We start from the raw sequence: 21,977 nt of genomic DNA, 5'->3' as shown, positions 1-21,977 counted from the left end.
ACTGTTGGTTCTTCGGGCAGTGTTATTGACTACTAGCACGTTCGGTGATCATATTGATTACCCCAGCAATTTAAAGTCATCCTGGTTTTGCACTAATATTACGTAGCGGCTCAACTTGTCTGGGGTTTAAGTACAGTCAAGCCGCCAAAGAACCCTCCAGCTTCTTGGATCCTGGTGCCAACAAGGAACGCAACATGACGAACAGAGAGCCTCCCAAGATCGAGGCTCAGCGCACTTTCCCTCCTCTTGACCAAAGTCTTTATAACTTGCGCCCCCAAGACGCTACATTTTACAAGGAGCTAACTGGAATTGAAGACGATGAAGCTCTGAAGCAACATATATTGGATGTTCAAGAAAAAGCATACAATGTATCTAGACCCTTGAACACATCGTTCTGCCGTAGTGAAACTTACTTATTCACGGCTTAGGTTGCCCCTTACGCATGCATCTATTTTTTCTTTTTCACCAGGTATTTTGTTTGTATGTTTGTGCTGAGTTAATATACAAACATCGAGCTCTTTAGACGCAAGCTATCGGGGCTACCTGCTTATCAGCAAGTTGTGCACATCGGACGTGAATGGAAGAACCCAATTTTCCTTGACGTCGGCTGTTGCTGTATGTCCTCCTCCATCATCTCCATAGGATGCCGATGGACGTTGTATAGTTGGCAATGACATCAGGGAAGTGATTCTTGATGGTTTCCCTGCAGCTCGGGCGATTGGAACTGATCTTCATCAAGGTAGGCATAGCATATAACCTCGTACATGACTAACGAAGCATCTCAGAACTCTGGAATTTGGGGCATGAACTCTTCAAGTCGACTCCAGAGACCTTTCCAGCTCACTTCGTAGGCGGGGACGCTTTCAACCCAGAAATCCTCGCTGTGGCTCCGCCTGCATCCATGCAGACAGTAGGAGTTCCAGCTCCCAACCTCAGCAACCTTACTTCGTTGAATCCGTTGCGCGGATGTGTTTCCGCAATTCACGCAACTGCATTCTTCCACCTGTTCAAAGAAGATAAGCAGTTGCACATGGCCCGCGCTCTCGCTGGTTTACTCTCCGCTCAGCCAGGCTCCATCATTCTCGGAGTGCACACAGGTGCTCAAGAGAAGGGTGTCGTGAATCAAGTATATAGGGGCGTCGAGGTTGACATGTTCGCCCACAGCGCCGAGAGTTGGACTGCCATGTGGGATGGCGAAGTATTTGAGAAGGGGACGGTCAAGGTGGATGCACAGTTCAGGGAGATATCCGAAGGTGTAGGAGGCGGTGAACGTTACCCGTTGTTGTACTGGTCTGTGACCAGATTGTGAGCATTTTTTTTACTCCCTCGCCATTGATAGAGCCTAGACTAGGTTGTAAAATAGAATTCATAGATGATCCGATCAGGTGTCTTGAGGTAATACCCTTGAGCGAGAACAGTTGGACATTTATTGCCCGGTGACGAAGCTATAACCGGTGATGATTATGCAAGTACGCTTAGGTCACTCAGGCGGAAAACTGTAGAACTGTGGGTCATCAGGGAGTGGTAAGCCACTTGATGAAGGTACCCTGACGGAGTATCTTACAACATCGCAACGGCGCTCAGCGCGGCAGTCCCCGACTCGTCCGACAAACGCCAGCAGGTTTGATGTTCGTGTACAGTCTTGGCAAGAGCTGTCGTCCTGTAGCGAACACAACCAGTGGACTGTAGCGCCAACATTTCGTCAATTCTATTATGCAAATGAGCCAGTCTTAGTTAGAACATGCACTAGAAAACTTTAGAACGTCCATTGAATTTGAGTGGATAAATTATTTGCTCTACCTGAATAATCTAATACATCTTGGACGAGACATTGTGGAGGTCATCGACGTAGTCTCACGTCACTGCTTCAATGTCTTTGGCAGAGGGAGCAGGAACGGTTCATCACATCAAAAAATTCAGGTGCACTGGCTAAGTTGAGGTGGTCGATATCGCACTTCACCAGACTACCATCTGATGGTCGAGTGTTCCCAAAGCGGATGGTCAAGGTAGAGGCAGCGTTGAGGCATGAGACGCACGGCGCTTCAGACGCCTATTCTCTCTGTGACCAGGCTGTGATCCTCTTGCTACTGGTAGAAACCATGGCAATAGCTTAAGATGTGCACAAGTCTCGTTATCTGTGCTGGCCAGGCGAAGATCTGATTTTCTAATCATAAGCATCTATTAGATCTGAGAATTAACCTTGTGAAGAACACCTTCATTCTTGTAGGCCTGAGAAGAAGATACACTTCTGCAAGTATCTGTTTCGATTTTGTAATGACTGGGAATATCTGAGGGGTCGTTCGATGAAAGTGTAACACTGCTAGAATGATCACAAACGGCAATCATCATGCCGTTTGTGCCGCTATCAATGAAATTAGTATGCCAGTGGCGAGGCTATGTGCGATCAATTTCCGTTATCAGACACTAGCCCAAGACTACCTGGTGACTCGCAATTCGACGATATTCTTGAATGCAACGCAGCAACCATTGAACCTTATCAAAATTACTGTACAAAGTGGGGGTATTTAGAAGGGACTCACTTCTGGTGAAAGATGAGCAACGCGGCCGCCGATTACACTATATTATACCTTTTGAATCCGGTCCTGCCACTTTGCAAGTCGTAAAATTGCGATATGGACCATGTCCCAGACAAAATTGAGGCTGAGCTTCCGAGTCCAAGATAAGGAGTATTCATGAGAGCGCAGTTACAGAGGAAAATACGACATCGTGGGCCAAGGAGCTCCCACAGGTGATGATGCTATGGTAAAGTTGGGTTATGCAACCCTGCGGCAACCAGCGTCACCATAACACACTGCACTGTAAGTGACTAGTACCTAAATTAATCATGCTGCACCGGTCGATGTAATAACGCCGGGAGATTGAACCGCTGCGGGGATGTCGACGTGCTGTATTTTTCAATTCGTCGAGTTGAAAGGAAATGCAGGGATAAGCCAAGAAGAATTTACTACTACAGCGAAGGTCTTAGTAAAAAAGAATATCACGGCTGAGTTGATGCTGAGTCTCGTCAACTCAAAATTTCGGCTGACTTTGTTGCTGACATAAGCACACCTGTCCTTTGTTAGACTCGCTCATCTATTCGCATACTACGGTCACCTACGCCTACCTCAATCCCAGGTATCAAAGTTACCACCAGACTGAATTTTTAGCTGTCATCCGTCGCAAATGGCTTCGAAGGATGACACGCAGGCTAAAGCGCCTCCAGAAACCCGCAATGTCGTCCAATTCCTTCGTAGCAGTAAATCTGGCATGAAAATACGTGTTGGTGCGTTGAATGGGAAACGCGTCGATTACTTCAAAGGTATCTTATTGCCTCGGATTTTTTTTGCACCGCTGCTCTAACTATGACCATCACCCCGCTACTACCAGGCAAATCTGCAGTGAAAGCCCTCCTCTCGCCCGCCTATGCAAAAGTAAAAAACGTACCCAAAATCACCACGGAAACCGAAGCCGAGGTCCTTCTCCAATCATCCATACAGTATGCTTTCTACCTCCGTGTAGATCGCGGCGCACCCACAGGCTCATCTATATCCCCGCGCCACGTCACTGTCGTTCCGCAACAACAATTTGCCCAAGACGCGTACTTTGTGTGGCTCTATGAAGGTTCTCAATGGACTACGTATGCTGGCGGACTCTTAATGGTCGCACTTATGCTTGCCGCCGTGATGTTCCCATTGTGGCCCCCAGTGATGCGTTTGGGTGTGTGGTACCTGAGCATTGCCATGTTGGGTTTGCTCGGCGCATTCTTTGGGCTCGCGATCATACGGTTGATATTCTACATAATCACCGTAGTCCTAGCAAGCCCTGGAATCTGGATCTTCCCTCAATTATTCGCAGACGTTGGTGTTGTGAGTCCTGATGTTTTCGTGTTTTGTATTTTTGGTTCTTAGGTGTTTGGTGTAGATCGAGTCGTTTGTTCCGCTTTGGGAGTGGGATGTTCCAAAGAAGAAAGCTGGGAAGAAGAAGAAGGCAAAGGCTCCCGCTGGTGCGAGTCCTGAAGAGCAGCTTGCTAATAATGGTGGGGCTTTTATTGAGGAAGTTGGCGACGAGTCCCCAGAGCAATCGCGTCCAGGGAGTCGCTCAGCACGAGTCGAGGAGGTTCCAGATATGGATTCATAACAGGATCGTTACATGGCTTTCAGTGGAGCAGATGGGGACTAAGGACTGAATTTCCTTTACACTGATCAGGAGTTGTCTAGACTGCGTACTTCTCACACTCATTCCCTGTCCCTATGCATAATTCACCCCTACTAGTACTGGCAGCTCTTTGGACGCAGTCACGACCATTGCTCAACTTTCAGCGCTCGGGCGCTCCATCATGCATCGATGCAACAGCCATCTGGATTCCTGTATGGGTTTCGGAGATATCGAAGCAGACTCTCAAACGACTAGAATCAAACATGGAGCTATCATGTTATAGCTGATGGCGCACATGCATCAGAGTATACGATCTAGCGTGATATGCCCTGGTCTCCACACAGTAATAACTTGGGATAACCCATGCGTACAATGCATACCATACTCATATAATAGGCATGTCATATAAAGTGACGACGATGAACGACAAGGACCAAGACCCATAATATGATCATGAACTAGCACAAAGCTTACAGCTTGCCAAGAGCAGCAGCCTTGGAGTCCAGACCAGCAGCCTTTGCGCGCTTGCGCATCATTTGAGTGGACTTGTTTCCACGGAGACCACCACCCCAGTGACGGCGTTGTTCCTCGTACTTGTCAGTACTATAAATTTCCATTAACATTGGAACGTAGGTACGATATGAAAAGCGAAAACTCACAAGTTGGCCTTGGCGGCACTGACGAGGGTTGCAAGCTCGCGCTGATCCTCGCTGTTGACATCTTGGAGAGTAAGGACGGCAGCAGTCTTCTTGTGGACGACGGTACCGAGACGGGCTTTGCCCTTGACTATGACATAGGGGACACCCATCTTGCGACAAAGAGCGGGAAGGAAGACGACCAATTCAATGGGGTCGACGTCATGGGCAATGATGACGAGGGATGCCTTCTTTGCCTCGATGAGGGCGACACAGTGGTTCAGACCGTACTTGACGAAAAGAGGCTTCTTGTCCTGTAGATCACCTAGATTAACGACCTGCGTTTACGATGCGTCGAATACAAACCTTGGCAGGCTCCTTTCCCTCCGTGGCAGCTTTTGCTAGAGCCTCAAGACGCTCCTTCTTCTCGACCTTGCTTTCTGGGCGGTACTTGTTGAGGAGCTTGAAAAGCTGTGTAGCCGTGTTCTTGTCCAGAGTGTGGGAGAACTGGGCAATAGCGGGAGGCACCTTCAAGCGCTGAGAAAGGATGACTTTCTGGCGTTGAAGGCGGATGTACTCAGGCCACTTGACGAAGCGAGTGAGATCGGTTTTAGGACGAATGTGTTGACCTAATAAAATCTATCAGTTGATGATTCCGCCAAGCAGAGATGAAGCGAACCAATGCCAAAGTTATTAGGCTTGGCCTCGAAGAGAGGGTTTTTTGTTATTTTTGCGGATTTGCCGGCAGCACCTGGTGCGGGTGCTGGCTTCTTGCGGGAACCGGCCTTGGCTTTGGGGGGCTGGTCATTGAGACGAGAATGGATTAGCGTGCGAAGCAGAGCACAAAAGTGCCAGCGACGTAAGCTGCATGTCTCGGAGCTCTAGCGCTCGTGGACGACTGTGCATCCAACAAGCCCAGCAATATAAAGTATCATCATCGTACGTGACGACTCCACTTAACTTGATAACAAGGATCAAGATTTGTGCTGAACCGATTCTATATGAATATCAGAATGATATCCTATGATGTTATCTGGATGAAGGACTTGCCATCCATTGCGTTGAGAGATAGAGAGCATGGATTGAACAGTGCTAGGGTGCTCCGATGCGCGCAGAGAACGACGCTCGCTGGTAACTCACCATTTTTGATGGTCTTGAGGAGTAGGTCTTGAAGTTAAAGTTGTCGATAGTCGGTTTCTGTCAAAGTTGGGCATTTGAATGTTCACACTCCGCTTCGGCACCGCCCGGCATCGACTGACTCAAGCAGTCGTCAGTAACGGGACCGCATATAAAATATGTCTTCTAATATTTTGAGACGCATCCTCACAAATGCACGAGGTTTTTCGACCGGACCCCCGTCCGCTGCCCGTTCACCATACCGTCACCTCCGAACACTGGTCCTCGGCGGTTCCGTCGCCGTCACTGGCTACGCCCTTGGCGCCGTCTACCCGCATCCTTACATTACCTTCATCTCCCCTCGGCCAGCCCCAGCACCCCCCGATCCCGATTCCCCAGAATCAATCGTATACACCGCAACTCTCGAACAGACCCTACAGACCCTCCCACTCCTCACGTCCCACCGCGCTCAGCTCGACGCCCACGAGTGGTACGAGACCCGCCCTTATGTTAAGTACCCAGAGCAGCTCCGCGTAAACAGCCTCACTGCAGGCGCACTTCGTGGCCCCGGAAAACTAGCGCTTCCACCCCTTGTACGGGCTAGGAAGGACGAAAGTGAGGCCATCGTCATCGTGCATGTAGGTCGGGGCGTGTGTGGCCATGATGGGATTATTCACGGTGGGCTGCTGGCTACTATTTTGGATGAGAGTCTTGCGCGAACCGTGAGTTGTTTGTGCCAAGCATTGGGCGTATCTTGATGTATCGTAAAAGGCAATTACCAATTTACCAGAAAAGATTGGCGTGACTGCCAACTTGTCCATAAATTATCGCGCCCCGACCTTTGCAGATCAGGCAAGTACCTCTTCCTTCCGCATACTTACGTGCTTGACCGGACATTAGTTCATTGTCGTCCGAATCAGTTTAGTTGACAAGGCAGGTCGCAAATCCAAGGTTACCGGGAAAGTAGAGGACCTCAAAGGCAACGTACTCGTCGAAGCGCAGTCAGTCTCTGGTCTTTCGAACTTAACTCTCTTTACCTATCCTACATTATACAGCGCAACTTTCGTTCAACCTAAATATGCCCACCTGCTCAAGAGCAAAGCCGTCCAACAAATGATGGGTGACCCAGAACCCACTAAATCGACTCCCGTGCTCCTCAGCGAGGGCATGCCGCCTCCCCTGTCCAAGGCCTAGAGTAATTCATACCATTTATTAACTTATATAGCATACCGCTAGAGATACCTGTATCATAGACCACCTCGCTGCAACCCTAGATGCAACTTACCATGGCCATCGCTCGGGATGCGACAAACCTCCATTCCTCAAAGCACAATCTCCACAGCGCACATGTTACAGCAGTGTCACACCTTCCAAATTCCGCGTCACTTGCATATTCACACCACGCTCCTTCCAACAGAGTTCCACCACATTTACTCACTGTTTTCAGGCATTGGGAATTCGAAGGAGCCTTGCTGACGCTAATGGCAATGCCAGAGCAGCTAACAACAGGCACGTGCAAAATGATGATCACGGTGAGATCTAGACTGTTCTGGGCAGCATGGCAGCCAGTTAGTATTTAGCAGAGCGAGGTAAGTACTTCGACTCTGAAAAACTGGGCTAGGGAACGCCTGCCCTTCAGATATGCGAAATCTAAAAATAAGGGTCTATGTACGTCCAAATCAGCGGTAAATGTCATGAGACTGAGCACTGCAGTCCTCCACTCGTCATCCGCGGATTGTTTTGTAATGCGCAGGCGTAGTGAAGCTTGTTGATGAATCAACATGTAATGCAAAAATTGAATGATCAGATCCTTGAAGCGAGAGAAGCTCCGGGATTCTGCAAACGCCTGATGATTATTTTGCGATTTCCGCCGCATTGCCCAATTTTTTTACCCAGAAAGAGCGTTGCTCCATAAGAACCTGACACCCCTTTCCAGGAGTTCATCACGTGTGTTAATGCATTGTTACTGGTCATGTTTCCAGACTAACTGTCAACGTGATCCGGGGCGCAGTTACCCCGCTCAGAAGCACGGTGTTCACTGACCACTGGCAGACTCATCAAAGCTTACCTGTGCAACCGAACTGCTTGTCGTAAAAGTGTTTTGGATACCAAGATGTGGCGTCATGCGAAGCTCAGAACCACACGTCTCCGAATATACAACAAATCACGGCAAGGCCCTGCTGTTACTCGGTCCACCAATGTGTTCTTGAGTAAAACCTTTGCCAGCCGCTTCTGATTCGTCTTCATTAGTGGGATAACTCGGCTGAATTTTTCAATGTGCAATTTGAAAACGTAAAGTGTACCTGTGAGAACAAAGGCCAGGGGAACAAGGAGGATTTTTTTTGCTTATATCGTGGCACAGCAACAGTTCGCAGCCGGTCCTCCGCAGTACCGGAAACTTCAACCACGGAAACAAGAGCCACACGGTCGAACACTGGAATACAATAAAGAATAGCAATCAGTCGACCCTCTTATTGCTACGTCCAAACCGAGTGATCTCAAAAAAGCTGGCGAACGACCACATTCAGATGAAACGTTGCCCTTTGTATGCTCAACGTCCTATGTGAGTGCCTGAATTGCACAGCAGTTCGGCGTCGACTCGTATTATCGGGTGTTGCTATTTTGATTGATCGAAGTAATGAAAAAAGTTGTGAAAACGCACCGGATACTGCCGGTTGGTTGCGCTAATTAAACTGCGCCTTCGAAATATCTCCTGAATTCATGCGATATAAACATTATGATCATCGCTGCGGCTGTCTAACGGTTGGTATTGGTCTGTCTGAAGCTGAAACTCGTGCTACTGGCAGCCATGGCGAAGGGATGTAGTTTCCCCTAGGCAAGACCAAATAGAAGGAACACGGGTATAGTGATAGAGGAATAGTGCAATGAAGTGCCAGCGGAGAGTGTATTACTCGCAGCGTGGCCCTGCCTAAATTTATGCCCAAGACAAGACTTGGCGAAAGCGAGGCTCCAAACCGGCTGGCAGGTGGGTTAATGTCACATCAAGTTACTTCGTACTAGAGTGTTGCTTAGCAGACAACTACACACCAAATGCAAGCGCATACTATTTGAATTTCTCCGCGACTTTTTGTTGGGCTCTACTAGCACCAGGTATGTTCATATTTGCACAGTACCCACCTGTACCCACCGACTGGTTTGGAGTCTGGGACTCTGGGGCAGCAGCCCACTGGGCAAAGGTCTGGGTATGCAGATTTTAGAACTTCTGTCTGTTTAGCTGGAGATGGAGAAATTTACAACATGATGAGAACGTCCCGAGTACGACGCAACCGGCGTGGGAGTCGACACTGCGGGCATGTTCTCTTTTCTCTTCAAGGTCCAACAGTCTTAGATCCGTGGCTAATGGGTGATGGCAGGACATCGACTTGAACCCATTTGTAAGTTCAATCATCCGTCTTTCATTTGATGGTGACCCCAGCTAACTGGCTTCCTAAATGACTGCAGTCAAAGACACAATCAAACAAAACGTTGGGGGGAAAGGTTTAATCTGCGCGATGGCGCACGCAACTTGCACGAGATTAACCTCGAGTGAGGCCTGTGGTTTGGGCAACTCAAAAGCATTCCAAAAATACCTGACACGAGCCTCATAACTTGACGTGAACGCGAGAGGTATGAGCAGCAATGCGCGAGTGGCCGGCAATGAAGGGAAAGTCGAAGAACACACGTTGACTGTGTTAGGTCACTCGCTTAGTCAGCTTTCGTTTTAGTTCTGCGTTCGAACGTTCATGCGCTCACGACGAACTAAAACTGCACTTTACTCAATCGGTGGTAGGGTTTCTTTAAGCTTCTATTCATGGAGCTCACATTCTAGCCTATAGTAAATGCTACATGTAGCCTCGGGGACCGAGGTGGCGTTATCATGTTCTTGTGCACTATTTCTTGGCTAAACGTTTCGATCTTGGTTCTTTTCAGGGGTGGCCAATTCAATTGACACTTTCAACAATGATGCTTATCCCAATTCATGGACTCCTTCACTTTACACCACTTGGACTCGGGGAGTTGACAGGACTTACGGGTCAGTGTCATCCAGATGCTACGGTGTCAATATCGGCGAACTTCTTGTCCTGGAACACCCGCCTTTTCCCGGAAGTATCCGACGCAGTTGACGAGTAGAAGTTCTGAACCCAACGAACATGGCAATATATGGCGGCGAGCTCGAGCGGCTAGAGACCCATTACAGTGCCTTTATTGTAAGCGACTTATACTTTTTTAAATGTTGACGGTGCCCGAACTACACTTGTAAGGAATTGCTGGAGCTCCGACCTGGACTCGATGGGGTCCGTTTACCTGTCCCTTTCTTGGAAGTTTCCTCGGGAATGTCTGCTAGCCGTGAGCACTGCTAGGTGCCTCTGAATCATTGCATGATCATTTTTTCCATATGTTGCTAATGTGACGTTAGCTATGTCATGCGTGTTGTTCAATGGGCACGGACGTCCAGGATTAGAATAAACCTCGACCTCCATATCACCCCTGGATCTCAGAACGGTACGTGACAGGGTGTTATTCGTGTCCGTGCAAACTCAAGATCAGCATTATTACAATCACTTGAGCAAAATTGATTCGGTTAACTGTTTGAATAGAGTCATGGGACTCGTCAATGCTCAGCGTGCGTTCGATTGATTACCGAGTTCATATCCCAGCCCGAGTGTCGTCCCTGTGTCTGGCATTTGTCAACGAGGTCCAACCCTTGGTCTCTTCCACCTTCCGATGGAACTGTTTGATAACATTGTACGTCCTGATCTACGCTAATAGCCAAGTTGTCGGTTAAGTTATCTCCTTGAGCGTGCCATGATCCGCAATATCACCGGTAACGGAGAAGGGCGTGCGCCTCTTATTCAAATTTATAGCAATTTATGATGGATACCTAGGGATGGCAACCTGAGTGAATTTCTTACAAGGTTCTGACCGAATTATACTCAAGACCCGGATCCCTACTTCGCATTTGATAGCCGTACTGGGTCAAGGCTGCAGGCGTGTAAAACATGGGACGTTATGGATACCAGGTATGCATATTACCCACTGAGTGACGACGTTCTCAATTTACATAGTTTACCTAGTCAGATTGCATTCGGTGTGACCATCGCAAGCGAATTCACCAAGTGATGATTGTGATTCCTCACAAATGTTGAGAACACTGCAAGCTATGGAGAGTCACGATCTCTTCTTGGACACTTCGCAATAGAACGATGCGGTGAAAGGTTTTATGAATTCAAGCTAGCTACTAGGAGTAAGGACGCTTTGTCGTTGCCCCTTGCAGACCGGAAACTCATCCACGACTGATCGCCTCGTCCAGCCTCGTTCAATCTCCCGTGTGGTCTCAGTTGGTTCTCCAATACAGATGGATACCTACTGATTCCCACACTGCTGGCGTAACGTTTGGAGTGGCTGACCCACAGTCCGATGGGGTTGACGAAGTCTACCAGATTGGAGGTCTTGGAGCTGGAACTACTATCGTGTCTTCGGTCTCCATCTTATGACCGATTTCCACCTGACTCCAACATGTATTAAAGGTCGTAATACAGTCTCTGGGCTAGCTTGTGCCAAAAGTACGTATAGTGGAACACACCACAGCGCAGCAGTGGGATTTGAAGATGAACCCTTTTTTTGAATTATTCCTTAATCGCAAACTGGGAGGTCCCTGCCGGCGGCAGGTTCATGTCATGTATCACCATTAAAAACTATCGCTAAGTTATCTCGGTTAAACCCCACGAAGCTGGTGCCCTGGCAAGATTTGGGGTTTATTGAGCATAATGCAGAATTTGAAACGAATAATGGTTGTCGTGCGTCCTTTTTGAGCTACTGACCAGGTTGTTCATGAAAGTCTTCTCGGACCACCAAAGCTTCTGCCATCGAAGCCTCAGCTGAGCAGCTCTTCTAAGAATCTGACCCTAAACGTGGCCGAGGGCCTGAGGCGAATGGTACCCTACAGGTTCCGATGCCGAATTCAGTGCTAAATACTCGTGTCAGGCTTCCATGCTCAGGTCGATATCAAACTTTGCGAAGTCGCCGGAATAAATGAGTCAGGAGCATTTATTACGTGGGTCTTTTACTCTTCATACGTCAGGGTCGAATTTCATTCAGACTCGAAGTGACGCTGAGTCGTGGCAAGAAATGCAGCAGTGGGTACTCAACAGCCAGAAATATGAGAGAAACCGCAGCAATTCTGGCGCAAGACCGACCCATGATCGGCGCACATAGAACAAAGACATGCAGTGACGGCGAAGCATGAGGCTAAGCTACGCCCAGAACGCCACATCGAGTCTGAAGGGTAGTAGTCAATTTCCTCCGGTGTCATTATGGACATGGTACTCGCAAGCTCGTTTGAGATATTCTTGCCGTTTGTTCTTGTACGACAATTGTAGCCACTGATTTAGAAGACAATTGACAAAACCCTGGTCCAACGTTATACGTGGTGTCCAAACTGAGATTGGCACAGGTGCGACTGGACGTGGCAAATGGTCTTTGCTTATGTGATTACGAGAAGATATCGGATCCAACGCCAAACCCAGGACATGAAAGGAATTCCCCGCGTTCGGGACGATCACATCGCCGGAGATCTATAACGGACACTGGAACTAATCTCCTTTATGAAATCAGCGCGAGTGACAATACGCCACATCGCTGGAATGTTGCCCTCATCAACGCTTCTTGCAAAGGTTTACCATCGAAATGTAATTATGGCGCATGTTTTTTAGCATGATTCCGTTCTCGAATGCTCCAATTAATGGGTTGCCAAAGTACTTGGAGTACTTATTTGTGCGGCACCACCCCCTTTTCGGGCAGCTATGTCCCTGCAAATTTCAGAACCTTGTGTGCAATTAGCTTGATCAACGGCGATTATCGTCCTCTCCGCCTGTTAGACCGAAGCTATTTTTTGTTAAGGGTACAACTATTCCGCCATCCGGGAAACTTGCTGCCATGTTTGCCGTTACTACACCCCACACCCCCAGTGGGACGCCTTTAAGTTATATTAGCCAGCCTCCAAGTGGTACTATGCTTCACCTGCTCTGATCCGTAATCAGATTACTCTCGTGTTGCATTCCCCTGCACCTATTATTCGACCGCCCACACTCCGTCACACTCCACGCTCACCAAGTGCGTTTTGAACGCTCCACAATGTCATCAACTGGCGGCAAGACAAGCCTCCGTCACGGTAGTCCCGATTCTCCATGGCCAGTGTCACCGAGTCAAAGTACAGAAGACATTTTTCGGACGATCATGAAGATCAGAAAAGGCTGGAAAACTTTGAAGGGTAATACCGAACCTGTATGGCCACCTCATCTCGAGGCCATCATGCTGAAAGGTGCGGATCATATTCATTGATCACATTCTAATTAGCTCACGTGACTCCGAGCCCTCAGGCCTTCAAGAATATGGACCCGTTCACTCCCGGGAAGCACATATATTAAGCCGATTCCCTCAGCGCAATCAGTTCATCTCGGATTACATTTACCGCAAGACTGGAAAGCATAGATCATCAAAACAAATAGGCAGTCGCCTACAACAGTTCAAGGACACATTAGAGGGTCGGGAATGTAAGTAACCGTCGTCCTGTGCGCGGCGTCACTAGTTTACCATTTTTGGAAGTGATCGATTCTTTGCAATGTCGGAGTGAAGTCGACTCGTCACGGAGGTTTTTTCTTCATAGCCATGGTTTCGAGGGTGAATCCAATCATTTCCCTTCTCCTCCATCTTTATATTCCAACTCTTCGACGTCGAGCAACGACAGCTCATCCACCTGCTCATCCACCGGCTCGCCCATATCTACTGGACAATACCGTGACATGTCATCGTCTAAACGAAACCACCTTCCTGACACGCGTACCCCAGTATACATTGACATTTTGCCAGAGTCTAGCTCATTCTCGAGCTCATCCTCGTCACGCTCGCGTGCACCATTTTCTTCTCCATATCTTCAAGGTGTCACTGCACACACCTCCTCGGACACACCACGTCCCATAAGAGACATTGATTCTACCGTAACCTTTGTTTCGCCCTCTGCCGTCATTGGCAAGTCATCCTATATAGTGTTATTGGATGGTGCACCCATACACAACGAGGACACGAAACTTGAATGTGTCGGACCATATTTTACCGGTTCTTCTGGTGATGGACCATTGCTGTATAGCACAGCTCTAGTTCCCAAGTACTGGGAGACCCTGTGCAAATCTCCAGGTCCGTATTTTTTTGATCTTGATGTGCAACAAGGCGTTTAATTGATCTGTCGTTCAAGATCCTACCGTATACACCATCATTCAGGATGTGTACCGTACTCTGGACCCAGGAATTCCTGCAAGGTCCTCAGGTCGCCCGCGCCCAGTTCCTATCTTCTCTGCTACATACCACTTCCGATATTCTGTCGCACCGATATCTTCCATGTCACCACACTTCACATATCAAGCCAATACACGGCTTCCCGCAAACACTACTCACGCTTCTCCTGATTTACTTAACCCCATACGTCCACTCTCTTTCCAAAATTACCCAATGTCCCCAAACTTCTCAGAACAAGGAAGACTTCAGTCACACGAATACAACACGCAAAGCAGGCTGGACGAATCTTTCATATTGGATGGCAGCCTCGATAACTTTTGCCTAGATGACTTCATGACCAATTTTCATGACTCGCATGAGACGACATACAGTGAGATGATGGCACAGTCCTCGTCAAGCTTCCCGAAGGACATCCACAATTATGTGAGTAATCTACCCAATGAAGGTGACCTCCTGCTTACATCTCCACTAGATTATGTAGAATAGTAGCGCATAATAATGTTGGCATGTACTGTACGCCTGTAATTATATCGGAGTCCTCCAGTGGGTTCTCGACATTCACCCTTTGCTAGCTTCCGTGGACATTGCGCGCTTGTTACCATGATGATCATCTGATGTAGGTCCATCATTATGAGCATTACAGACGGATATGAATATCAGCACACTCGAAGCCTGTACTAACTATTCCCGTTCCTCTTCTGATCGATGTCGCCATTTTATAGTGATCTTTCCATTGTGAGGAACGGCGAACTGGGTGCACGACACCTTGTAAGCCCATTTAAGCATTGTGCGTAATCCAATGATCCTACAATAGTGCGCATTTAAGTGAAACAAAGACGCGATGAAGCATTCTGACAGGACAATTTTTAAATTGCTTAGTAGTGCGATTACATTTCGATTCACTTTCAGCAAATGAACTTTGTGTTCCACAGCGCCCTCTCTCAGTCGCCCTAATCAGTCAAATTCACCGCTCTGTATCAGCGAAATGATTTATATCCTCGCCACAAACTCCATCGATACTACCAGGGCGAGGTCGGTCATCTGATTGATGCCCCTGGAATTCCTTGACCAATTCAGTCCTTCTCAGGGACCCCCTTTGCGCCAGTAGACGTACTCCTTATCAGCGTTGAAGACATGACATTTTTGACGTCTTCTTTGACACCACTAGCGCTTGTCAGTGCAGTAAGGGAGCCAGAAATGCGGCTGAATATGACGAGATTGTGGTGTTTGGCTCCTTCGCGCTGCTACAAATTGTCAATTCTAATCGCCTGGAAGGCCCTACTTGTAGATTTAGAGTTTATAAGGGTGTCAAGATAATTATTGTTTTGCAAATTCGACTCAAGTGGCATCTACTTCCTTAACTGGTCTTTTTATTTTATTCCGAGCCTACGGATAGCCACCCATTAATTGACAAGGGCGTCCCTCGGTCCTGCGCCCAATGTCGAGGGAAATTAAAGTATGTACAAGAATGGAGATGCTTGTACATGTGCCTCGTTGGCCTGTGAAATGGGAAACACGAGGTGACGGAGGTTAGATATGTGGTATAAACGTCTATTTTAGCCTGATCTTGTTTTTTTTTCAAGTGACGAGTATGCAATTGGATGTGCGGCTTGATACCGGAAAAGTCCCTCAAGGTGATATTTTGACATTGGATAGTGTTGACCTAATCGTGATCAGGGAGCTCAAAACAGGTATGCACTGTGGGCATCAAGATCAGGGCGCTTCTATGGTGGACATGATGACTCGGATATGGCTATGAGGAGTAGCCTAACCGTCCTTCTGAACCTCTATGATATTACCTGTTGCCGTGGCTATTTCATTTATGCGCGCTCATACATATACTATGGGGTTATCGTATCAGTGGCTTCGTACCTTGCATCTTTGGCGGACATAATATATGGGTGCACCGGTGAGGGCTGGTGAGGGCATCGCGATAGCTTGCAATGTCCCATACTGAGAACGCCGCTTTACAGGATGTCTAGACGGGGATTCTGCAAGTTAAGTGAAACTCAAGTTTTGCCATATATATCGTTAATAGCAGCACTCGCCACAATTGACCAATAAATTCCTACTCGGCGGGAAGCGTTTGTAGTCATACGAAGTACTTACCAGTGCGATAGTGGCGTTGCCGCGGAGGAATCAACTGTGGTCTCTGCACGGAGATGCCGCGCCCATCGGTTCGGAAGCGGCCGCAAGGGTACCTTCGGTGAGTGGATTCATTTTCCTTCTTACACTACTTGTTCACTTACGATAGCTGAATCAGATATTACGAGCGGTCGTTGCGCTAGGATGGTAGATAACTAATAACGAGGTCAGGCAAGTCAGTAAAATATACATTTTGTATCGACTCACTGCTGGCGCTTGAGCGTAGGGGTCCCAAGGACAGGAGCGATGCACCATAGGGCCTATCGGCCCTTTCCACAGCTTAGTCAGTACGTAGACTAGGTTTCACCATGTTCGTAGCATCATCATCTCAGCTTGTCTGCCTTGCTCTGGGCTTAGGCCGCTGGCCCTGCTCCAGCGTTACGGTAGATGCTTTGTACCATGGTATAGTTCGAGTAGATTAGCACGATCGATCTGATTATCGGCTTGATGAAAGAGCAGATCACAGTGAGAGGGTCCCAAAACCCAACCACAAAAAGTACGGCCCAAAGTGCAGCGGCACAAACAGTGACTAACAGTCAGATTAGATCCAACCCTGAGTGTCTAGCATTTATTGGAACGTTCAGCCGCTCCTGCATCAAAATACATCCTATGAGTGCTGTCTATCCTCACATGGATGCAACATGCTGCTTAAACCCGTCAATCACACCGCCACCTTTCTTAGGGGCGCCGAGGCGCTATGAGCTACCTGGTAAATTTTCACTTCAAGAGATCCTCGCATCTGTCCTTCGTGCATCCTCACTCAGGCGGGGTATCATGCTTCCACAGGCGTGCTCAGTTCCGGATGATCTCCCACCTGACTTGCTACCGCCATCTATTCCTGAATTTTTATCTACAAGCACTCGGCTCTCTGCTACTATGGTTGATGTCTGCCGAAGTGCGTTCCAGAAGGTGATTTGAACCATGCCAGGCCTATCAGAACTTGCTATTCAACGCTGACAATCCTTTCGAGATCACAGTCATCGTGTTGGCTTGAGTGAGTCTTATGACCCGGCCATTGTCTCATCTGCTTGCTTTTAGCATCAATTACGCTCTATCCTCCTCACACTCATTGCATACTGCGTGCTGACTGTCCCTGGGAGTCACAAGTGCAAGGACTCAGCTGCAGGTCCTCAGGCGTTAACTGGCTGGTCATCAGTCTACGCACCCGCCACCCACATCCTGTTTACCTTCATTCTAAGCGGTACAGTCACCGATAAACTTTATTGGTTTATATCCTGTAATATTAATATCATCTCCCCCGGTTCAATCATTTCACTTAATCCACAGAACTCCCGCTACATTCTCGGACATACCTATACTGGCCTGTCGCTGTCATCAGGATGTCCATATTAATCGCACCCGTACATCATGATCACCATCAGCATATGTCCTCCCAACCCACCTACACCTCATGTGGCACTGCAGCCAACATTATTATCAGTCTCTTCAGGCTATCGTTTTGTACGAGTGAACTGTGAGTTTGTCTGTGCTCACTACCGTGCATTAATATTAGGTATACCTCGAGTCTTGACGTGTTGTGCGAGGGAGTTTCAAAGATTCAGAACTTGTACATAAATTAATTAAGTATTGCCTCAACGTTGGTAGTTCAGTAAAACTGGCACCTTGACCTTTCACGTAATGCGTGTATGATGAAGTACTAGTACTGATTCATTGTTGTCCGAGTCAAGTTTGGTAGGAAACGGTTGAACCGTTCAGTAACCGGTGAAATAATACGGGACCTCGCTTAAAGCAACGTACTTTTTGAGGCGCCATCTGTTTTTCATCTCTTCAAGTTCATCTCAACCTTTTTTGGTTACCTTGCGTTTTACAGCGCAACTTTCATTCAACATAATGATGCTCACTTGCATAGACAGTAATTCATACATTTACTAGCTTGTATACCATATCATATGCTACTCCAGTGCAAACCCAGACGCATTCGACCACAAACATAGGCTCGCAATGCGACGAACTTACTTTCACTCCCCAAGAATCATGTCCATAGTCTCTTCCACAGCCCACGCCCCAATCCGGGCCCAGCGTGCGTCCTCTCTTCTCAAACACCTGGTAACCTCCTCCGCTCCAACCTTGGCGCTCTTGCCTCGTATCCCCTTCGCACGCATGATCTCTCGTACAGGTGCAGCAAGCAATGTCGGCGTCACAGAAACATAAGCCTCGTCTTCCTCATACATCGGTGGATCTGAGAGATAGGCATCTTCTTCAGACATGACGAACTTGGATGAAGAAGCACCAGTAGAGGAAAACATCGTGCTATTGGCGGTTGAAAACACAGAGTTATTCACACTTGAGCAACTAGCAGTGTCGTTTGGAGTCTTCCACAGCCCGCTTGTGTCGCCAGACCCAGGAGGACGCAAGCCGGAGACAGGGACGGGCATCAGTGGTTTGTCCCAGAGCACGATGCTACCCTCTTCATATAGCTTTAATACCGCCCATGAAAACAGGCGCTTCATCTTCACGCGCGGCATATCTGTTGGCTTGGTCCTCATTTGTGAATGCGCAAGGGCTTTCGACGAGGGCACATGGTATGTTCGAGGAGGTCTTATGTGTCTGCACAGCCTTCTCTCTCTCTGCATCCCTCTCTGCTCGGGCACGCCGCTTTGTCTCAGTATAAACCACCCGGCAAGCCAGAAGTGCGAGTTCTGGAACGCGGCGTAGGTGCGAGAGCGTGAAAGCAGGACGACGGGGAGCACTATCTTTCAGAGCAGATGCGCGTGGCGTCATGTCATGCGTTGTGGATACCGTTCGTGCCTTGGGAGTCTGATCCAATGGAATGCGCGGCCGCTTAGTCGGCGTCGAGAACAAATCAGTCATCTGCGTCCCAATCGAGCGCCACAGCAGCATGATCCATGTAATGCTTGAGGTACAATCGAAATGTGTTCTCAGTCAGGTCTCGCGCATGTAATCGGGAAGGGTGACGAAGTTTTGGTGGGTCCTGAAAAATGAAGGGTTGAGTGATGATTGTATACAGTGCAGAACACTCACTGTAGATCCATGTTTGATTGGACTGGATGGGGCGGAGGTTGTGCTATCCGTAATTGGTGAGGATGGGGCATGGTCGTGTAATGGACGCTTCAAGGGCGTGCGGGGCACACGGATACCCGCCCCCGATGCCAACGCACAAGTTTGTCTCTTGGAAGAAGATGCAATGTTGGATGCCGCAGCTGGTAGTTTCTCATGCGAGTTTCCATCCGAACCAGTCTCACATGAAGAAACAGCAAGAGGCGCTGGTATCTCAAACGGTTTTGCCACGGAATATCTCGACTTGTGAAGCTCCACGACGGTTTTCCAGTGTTTCCATTGGTCATTAGTCGACTGGCACGGCTCTTCAAGTCCATTCCCGTGTTGCGATCGTGAAGAGCAGCCATGTGGATACGCTCAACATGCAGTAAAAGATACGTGGCGCAGCACTTACCGATAGATTCAGCTACTATTTGCCTCGTATCGTAGAACAGAACAACTTTTCCGATCACTTGTACTGGGTAGCCGATAGCAGTAACAGGAGTGGGTGGTGGCGGAGGAGGAATAGGTGATGTCGCCTCCCATTTTGATTTCTGAACCGAGCGACTTGCATCAGCATTCGTTGGAGCTTTTGGTGGCAAGCGATGACGAAGCACGCAATCTATGACAGCCGTAGAATCGTCGACTATTAATCAAGCTTGGTAACCACTCAAAAGCTTAGCTACAAAAACTGTTCACTCACTAGTGTACATCGTCCGTTTCTCGTAGTCCTGGATTCCAACCACTATGCCAACAATGATCACTGTTCGACAGGGGATGTGTCCCAGCCAGTAAAAATCGGCATCTAGATTCACGGTTTGGTCAGGTAGGCGTCGCTGTTGATGAAATGAGGCAGACCTCTGGTATTGCTTTCCTTCATCGCGAGGGCGTCTCTAATGAAGCATGGAGCGTTCGCTTCCTTGGTGAATGTCCACTTCCAGATTTCTTGTGCGGATGGAGATGTGCTGGGAGAACTCATCTCGTTGGACTTGAAGTCGTCAGCAGTCTCAATATTCGCAGTCACTGAGTGAGTCGTGAATCGGACCTCGAATCTCATGATAGGGTCGTGACGCCACTGACGCATATAACTGATACGTCCACGTGATGTCTAGTGTGACTGACCCATACTGATCGTGCAACTACATGTCTCTACAGTACACAGCTACATAGTTGTGTGAGTTTCTGAAACCCAGTGGAGACCAGGTCTAATATCCAAAACATTTCCGCGTGAATCGTTATCGCGACTTCTAGAGGCTTGACCCAATGGATTGAGGGGTATTATATCATCAACATGATGGGCGAACCTCGGTGCACGATCCGACTTCCAGAGCTCGAGATGCATCCGAGTAACGAGAAGGGCAGTGTATCGTAACCTGGAGGCTTTAATATCAGTCCTAGTGAGCATCTCATTCCCCGTCGACACCGACACGAACGACGTACTTTGAAGCCATATCACCATACACAGACTGTCATGACGCCTAGTAAGCACCAGGAAGCATAAAGGCTAGTTGCTAGAGATGCGCACGCACAGGGAAAAAACCTATGGCCAGGATAACAAGGAGCGAGAAGACTGGTCAAATAGCCTCAGCCGCAAGTGCGATTAGCCAAGACTGTTTTACTACGCACAAAATCCACAGATGAAATAGAAGATGTTGTGCTGAATAAGAGTATTGATCAAGTGATTGTCGTTTGCAAGACTTTTGTAATATTTGATTGAGCGGTATAGCGTGAAACATATAATTTCTGTAAAGAGATTGGTCAGACCTGAGAAATATTTTCATTCAACGCTCACTCACCAAATTCGGCGACTACTAGCAAAACATAGGCTGCAACAATGACGCGACTTTCGTCGACATTATAACAGCTGGTGATGTTGGGGATTGGAGGTTCGGTAACTTGTAAATATATCAGTTGGTGCCACTCTTTGGCAGCGACGGGAATGCATACTTGTTATTGAGTTGCCGAAGCTAATCAAGATATAAACAACTGGGATCAAAATTGCCTGTGAAATGACTGTCATCTTAAGAGGGGCTATCGAGAGAGATCTAAGCGCACGGCGAAGGAACACAACAGAATGATCAATATCCTCTTGCTTCTTCCCCAAATGGCGTGCGTTCTCAATATGAACATACCTACGGATATGAAGTTTCATCATGAAAATAGTGCAGGGTGAATGTCAAAACCTACATTCCGCAGCTACCAATGTGATACCCTCAAGCCCTGTACATGAATGAGATATCTGTTAATCTCGGACGCTTGTAACGCACTGACATGAGTTTATGCTGAAGTATGTCTGACATTGCTGTTTGACACGTCAACATCGTACAACACATTCTGAGGAAAGTACTTCACACTCAATGGCAAGGCGGGTTGCAATACCTCTACGTCATCTTAAATCATCCGAACAGTGATACGAACTGGGGCTCACGGTAGGTATCTGCTGCCAACAGCACAAACGGCAGATAGCGACACAACAGATACAGCATCTTGACCTTCCCCCACTGGGAAGTCTGAAAAAATGCCAGCTTCAAAATCATTGGGCTCAGAGTCACAAAGATGCCAATAATCGGAGATAGTGCACCTCGTCATCGAATGTGATGATATAGTCATAGACCT

The 21,977-nt window shown here is 48.0% G+C and overlaps 10 protein-coding genes across 10 annotated transcripts; 7 read left to right on the top strand and 3 right to left on the bottom strand.

Annotated features, from left to right (window-relative positions):
- Positions 1-56: 56 nt before the first annotated feature.
- On the top strand, positions 57-1,504 carry BJ212DRAFT_688031 (uncharacterized protein). The gene is made up of 5 exons (XM_041343820.1): positions 57-368; positions 429-469; positions 524-615; positions 665-739; positions 786-1,504. Exons 1-5 carry the CDS (start codon positions 195-197, stop codon positions 1,307-1,309), a joined length of 906 nt encoding a protein of 301 aa, XP_041197596.1. The 5' UTR covers positions 57-194; the 3' UTR covers positions 1,310-1,504.
- A 1,679-nt stretch (positions 1,505-3,183) lies between these two features.
- Positions 3,184-4,137, top strand: BJ212DRAFT_1476407 (translocation protein Sec62-domain-containing protein; the record flags this gene model as incomplete). Its single annotated transcript, XM_041339371.1, has 3 exons — positions 3,184-3,319; positions 3,388-3,866; positions 3,922-4,137. 3 exons carry the CDS (start codon positions 3,184-3,186, stop codon positions 4,135-4,137), a joined length of 831 nt encoding a protein of 276 aa, XP_041197595.1.
- A 598-nt stretch (positions 4,138-4,735) lies between these two features.
- BJ212DRAFT_1324938 (50S ribosomal protein L30e-like protein) lies at positions 4,736-6,016 on the bottom strand. The gene is made up of 4 exons (XM_041334549.1): positions 5,931-6,016; positions 5,470-5,590; positions 5,157-5,419; positions 4,736-5,104 (listed from the first exon to the last, which is right to left on the bottom strand). Exons 1-4 carry the CDS (start codon positions 5,931-5,933, stop codon positions 4,811-4,813), a joined length of 681 nt encoding a protein of 226 aa, XP_041197594.1. The 5' UTR covers positions 5,934-6,016; the 3' UTR covers positions 4,736-4,810.
- On the top strand, positions 6,017-7,283 carry BJ212DRAFT_1324932 (HotDog domain-containing protein). Its single transcript, XM_041334548.1, has 4 exons — positions 6,017-6,628; positions 6,678-6,758; positions 6,807-6,907; positions 6,962-7,283. The coding sequence occupies exons 1-4, from the start codon at positions 6,086-6,088 to the stop codon at positions 7,098-7,100; spliced, it is 864 nt and encodes a 287-aa protein (XP_041197593.1). The 5' UTR covers positions 6,017-6,085; the 3' UTR covers positions 7,101-7,283.
- Positions 7,284-9,583: 2,300 nt separating this feature from the next.
- BJ212DRAFT_1424451 (uncharacterized protein) lies at positions 9,584-10,409 on the top strand. The gene is made up of 3 exons (XM_041337646.1): positions 9,584-9,692; positions 9,743-9,772; positions 9,837-10,409. Exons 1-3 carry the CDS (start codon positions 9,650-9,652, stop codon positions 10,028-10,030), a joined length of 267 nt encoding a protein of 88 aa, XP_041197592.1. The 5' UTR covers positions 9,584-9,649; the 3' UTR covers positions 10,031-10,409.
- BJ212DRAFT_1296138 (uncharacterized protein) lies at positions 10,197-11,401 on the top strand (the record flags this gene model as incomplete). Its single annotated transcript, XM_041332402.1, has 6 exons — positions 10,197-10,267; positions 10,324-10,409; positions 10,505-10,530; positions 10,677-10,746; positions 10,846-10,927; positions 11,182-11,401. 6 exons carry the CDS (start codon positions 10,197-10,199, stop codon positions 11,399-11,401), a joined length of 555 nt encoding a protein of 184 aa, XP_041197591.1.
- A 1,156-nt stretch (positions 11,402-12,557) lies between these two features.
- On the top strand, positions 12,558-14,800 carry BJ212DRAFT_1574193 (uncharacterized protein). The gene is made up of 5 exons (XM_041342102.1): positions 12,558-13,227; positions 13,286-13,459; positions 13,512-14,099; positions 14,158-14,621; positions 14,671-14,800. The coding sequence occupies exons 1-5, from the start codon at positions 13,041-13,043 to the stop codon at positions 14,677-14,679; spliced, it is 1,422 nt and encodes a 473-aa protein (XP_041197590.1). The 5' UTR covers positions 12,558-13,040; the 3' UTR covers positions 14,680-14,800.
- Positions 14,801-15,570: 770 nt separating this feature from the next.
- On the top strand, positions 15,571-16,711 carry BJ212DRAFT_1324908 (uncharacterized protein). The gene is made up of 3 exons (XM_041334547.1): positions 15,571-16,117; positions 16,172-16,404; positions 16,462-16,711. The coding sequence occupies exons 1-2, from the start codon at positions 15,948-15,950 to the stop codon at positions 16,260-16,262; spliced, it is 261 nt and encodes an 86-aa protein (XP_041197589.1). The 5' UTR covers positions 15,571-15,947; the 3' UTR covers positions 16,263-16,404; positions 16,462-16,711.
- Positions 16,712-18,180: 1,469 nt separating this feature from the next.
- Positions 18,181-20,420, bottom strand: BJ212DRAFT_1324897 (uncharacterized protein; the record flags this gene model as incomplete). Its single annotated transcript, XM_041334546.1, has 6 exons — positions 18,181-18,831; positions 18,884-19,175; positions 19,347-19,687; positions 19,777-20,007; positions 20,065-20,166; positions 20,220-20,420. Coding segments are annotated over 6 exons (1,676 nt in total), but the record flags the coding sequence as incomplete, so codon positions are not given.
- A 325-nt stretch (positions 20,421-20,745) lies between these two features.
- BJ212DRAFT_687582 (uncharacterized protein) lies at positions 20,746-21,629 on the bottom strand. The gene is made up of 5 exons (XM_041343819.1): positions 21,417-21,629; positions 21,309-21,347; positions 21,158-21,256; positions 20,988-21,104; positions 20,746-20,931 (listed from the first exon to the last, which is right to left on the bottom strand). The coding sequence occupies exons 1-5, from the start codon at positions 21,514-21,516 to the stop codon at positions 20,873-20,875; spliced, it is 414 nt and encodes a 137-aa protein (XP_041197587.1). The 5' UTR covers positions 21,517-21,629; the 3' UTR covers positions 20,746-20,872.
- Between the last annotated feature and the right edge of the window lie 348 nt (positions 21,630-21,977).

The sequence above is a fragment of the Suillus subaureus genome, assembly GCF_016647635.1.
Source record: "Suillus subaureus strain MN1 chromosome Unknown BJ212scaffold_4, whole genome shotgun sequence".
Taxonomy (NCBI): Eukaryota; Fungi; Basidiomycota; class Agaricomycetes; order Boletales; family Suillaceae; genus Suillus; species Suillus subaureus.
This window is presented reverse-complemented; position numbering and strand designations above follow the sequence as displayed.

Excerpts from the sequence above, each read along its gene's own strand:
- BJ212DRAFT_688031 (XM_041343820.1), top strand. The coding sequence starts at position 195 with ATGACGAACAGAGAGCCTCCCAAGATCGAGGCTCAGCGCACTTTCCCT. Across the intron at positions 470-523 it reads TATTTTTTCTTTTTCACCAG|ACGCAAGCTATCGGGGCTAC; the intron begins GTATTTTGTTTG and ends CGAGCTCTTTAG. Across the intron at positions 616-664 it reads CCTTGACGTCGGCTGTTGCT|TTGGCAATGACATCAGGGAA; the intron begins GTATGTCCTCCT and ends GACGTTGTATAG.
- BJ212DRAFT_1324938 (XM_041334549.1), bottom strand. Across the intron at positions 5,420-5,469 it reads GCCTAATAACTTTGGCATTG|GTCAACACATTCGTCCTAAA; the intron begins GTTCGCTTCATC and ends AGATTTTATTAG. Across the intron at positions 5,105-5,156 it reads AGGGAAAGGAGCCTGCCAAG|GACAAGAAGCCTCTTTTCGT; the intron begins GTTTGTATTCGA and ends GGTGATCTACAG.
- BJ212DRAFT_1324932 (XM_041334548.1), top strand. The coding sequence starts at position 6,086 with ATGTCTTCTAATATTTTGAGACGCATCCTCACAAATGCACGAGGTTTT. Across the intron at positions 6,629-6,677 it reads ATGAGAGTCTTGCGCGAACC|GCAATTACCAATTTACCAGA; the intron begins GTGAGTTGTTTG and ends GTATCGTAAAAG. Across the intron at positions 6,759-6,806 it reads CCCCGACCTTTGCAGATCAG|TTCATTGTCGTCCGAATCAG; the intron begins GCAAGTACCTCT and ends ACCGGACATTAG.
- BJ212DRAFT_1424451 (XM_041337646.1), top strand. The coding sequence starts at position 9,650 with ATGCGCTCACGACGAACTAAAACTGCACTTTACTCAATCGGTG. Across the intron at positions 9,693-9,742 it reads TGCACTTTACTCAATCGGTG|TAAATGCTACATGTAGCCTC; the intron begins GTAGGGTTTCTT and ends TCTAGCCTATAG. Across the intron at positions 9,773-9,836 it reads ATGTAGCCTCGGGGACCGAG|GGGTGGCCAATTCAATTGAC; the intron begins GTGGCGTTATCA and ends GGTTCTTTTCAG.
- BJ212DRAFT_1574193 (XM_041342102.1), top strand. The coding sequence starts at position 13,041 with ATGTCATCAACTGGCGGCAAGACAAGCCTCCGTCACGGTAGTCCCGAT. Across the intron at positions 13,228-13,285 it reads CGAGGCCATCATGCTGAAAG|GCCTTCAAGAATATGGACCC; the intron begins GTGCGGATCATA and ends CCGAGCCCTCAG. Across the intron at positions 14,100-14,157 it reads GACCCTGTGCAAATCTCCAG|ATCCTACCGTATACACCATC; the intron begins GTCCGTATTTTT and ends CTGTCGTTCAAG.
- BJ212DRAFT_1324908 (XM_041334547.1), top strand. The coding sequence starts at position 15,948 with ATGGCTATGAGGAGTAGCCTAACCGTCCTTCTGAACCTCTATGATATT. Across the intron at positions 16,118-16,171 it reads GGGTGCACCGGTGAGGGCTG|GATGTCTAGACGGGGATTCT; the intron begins GTGAGGGCATCG and ends GCCGCTTTACAG.
- BJ212DRAFT_687582 (XM_041343819.1), bottom strand. The coding sequence starts at position 21,516 with ATGATGAAACTTCATATCCGTAGGTATGTTCATATTGAGAACGCACGC. Across the intron at positions 21,105-21,157 it reads GCTAGTAGTCGCCGAATTTG|AAATTATATGTTTCACGCTA; the intron begins GTGAGTGAGCGT and ends ATCTCTTTACAG. Across the intron at positions 20,932-20,987 it reads CTATTTCATCTGTGGATTTT|TCTTCTCGCTCCTTGTTATC; the intron begins GTGCGTAGTAAA and ends CTATTTGACCAG.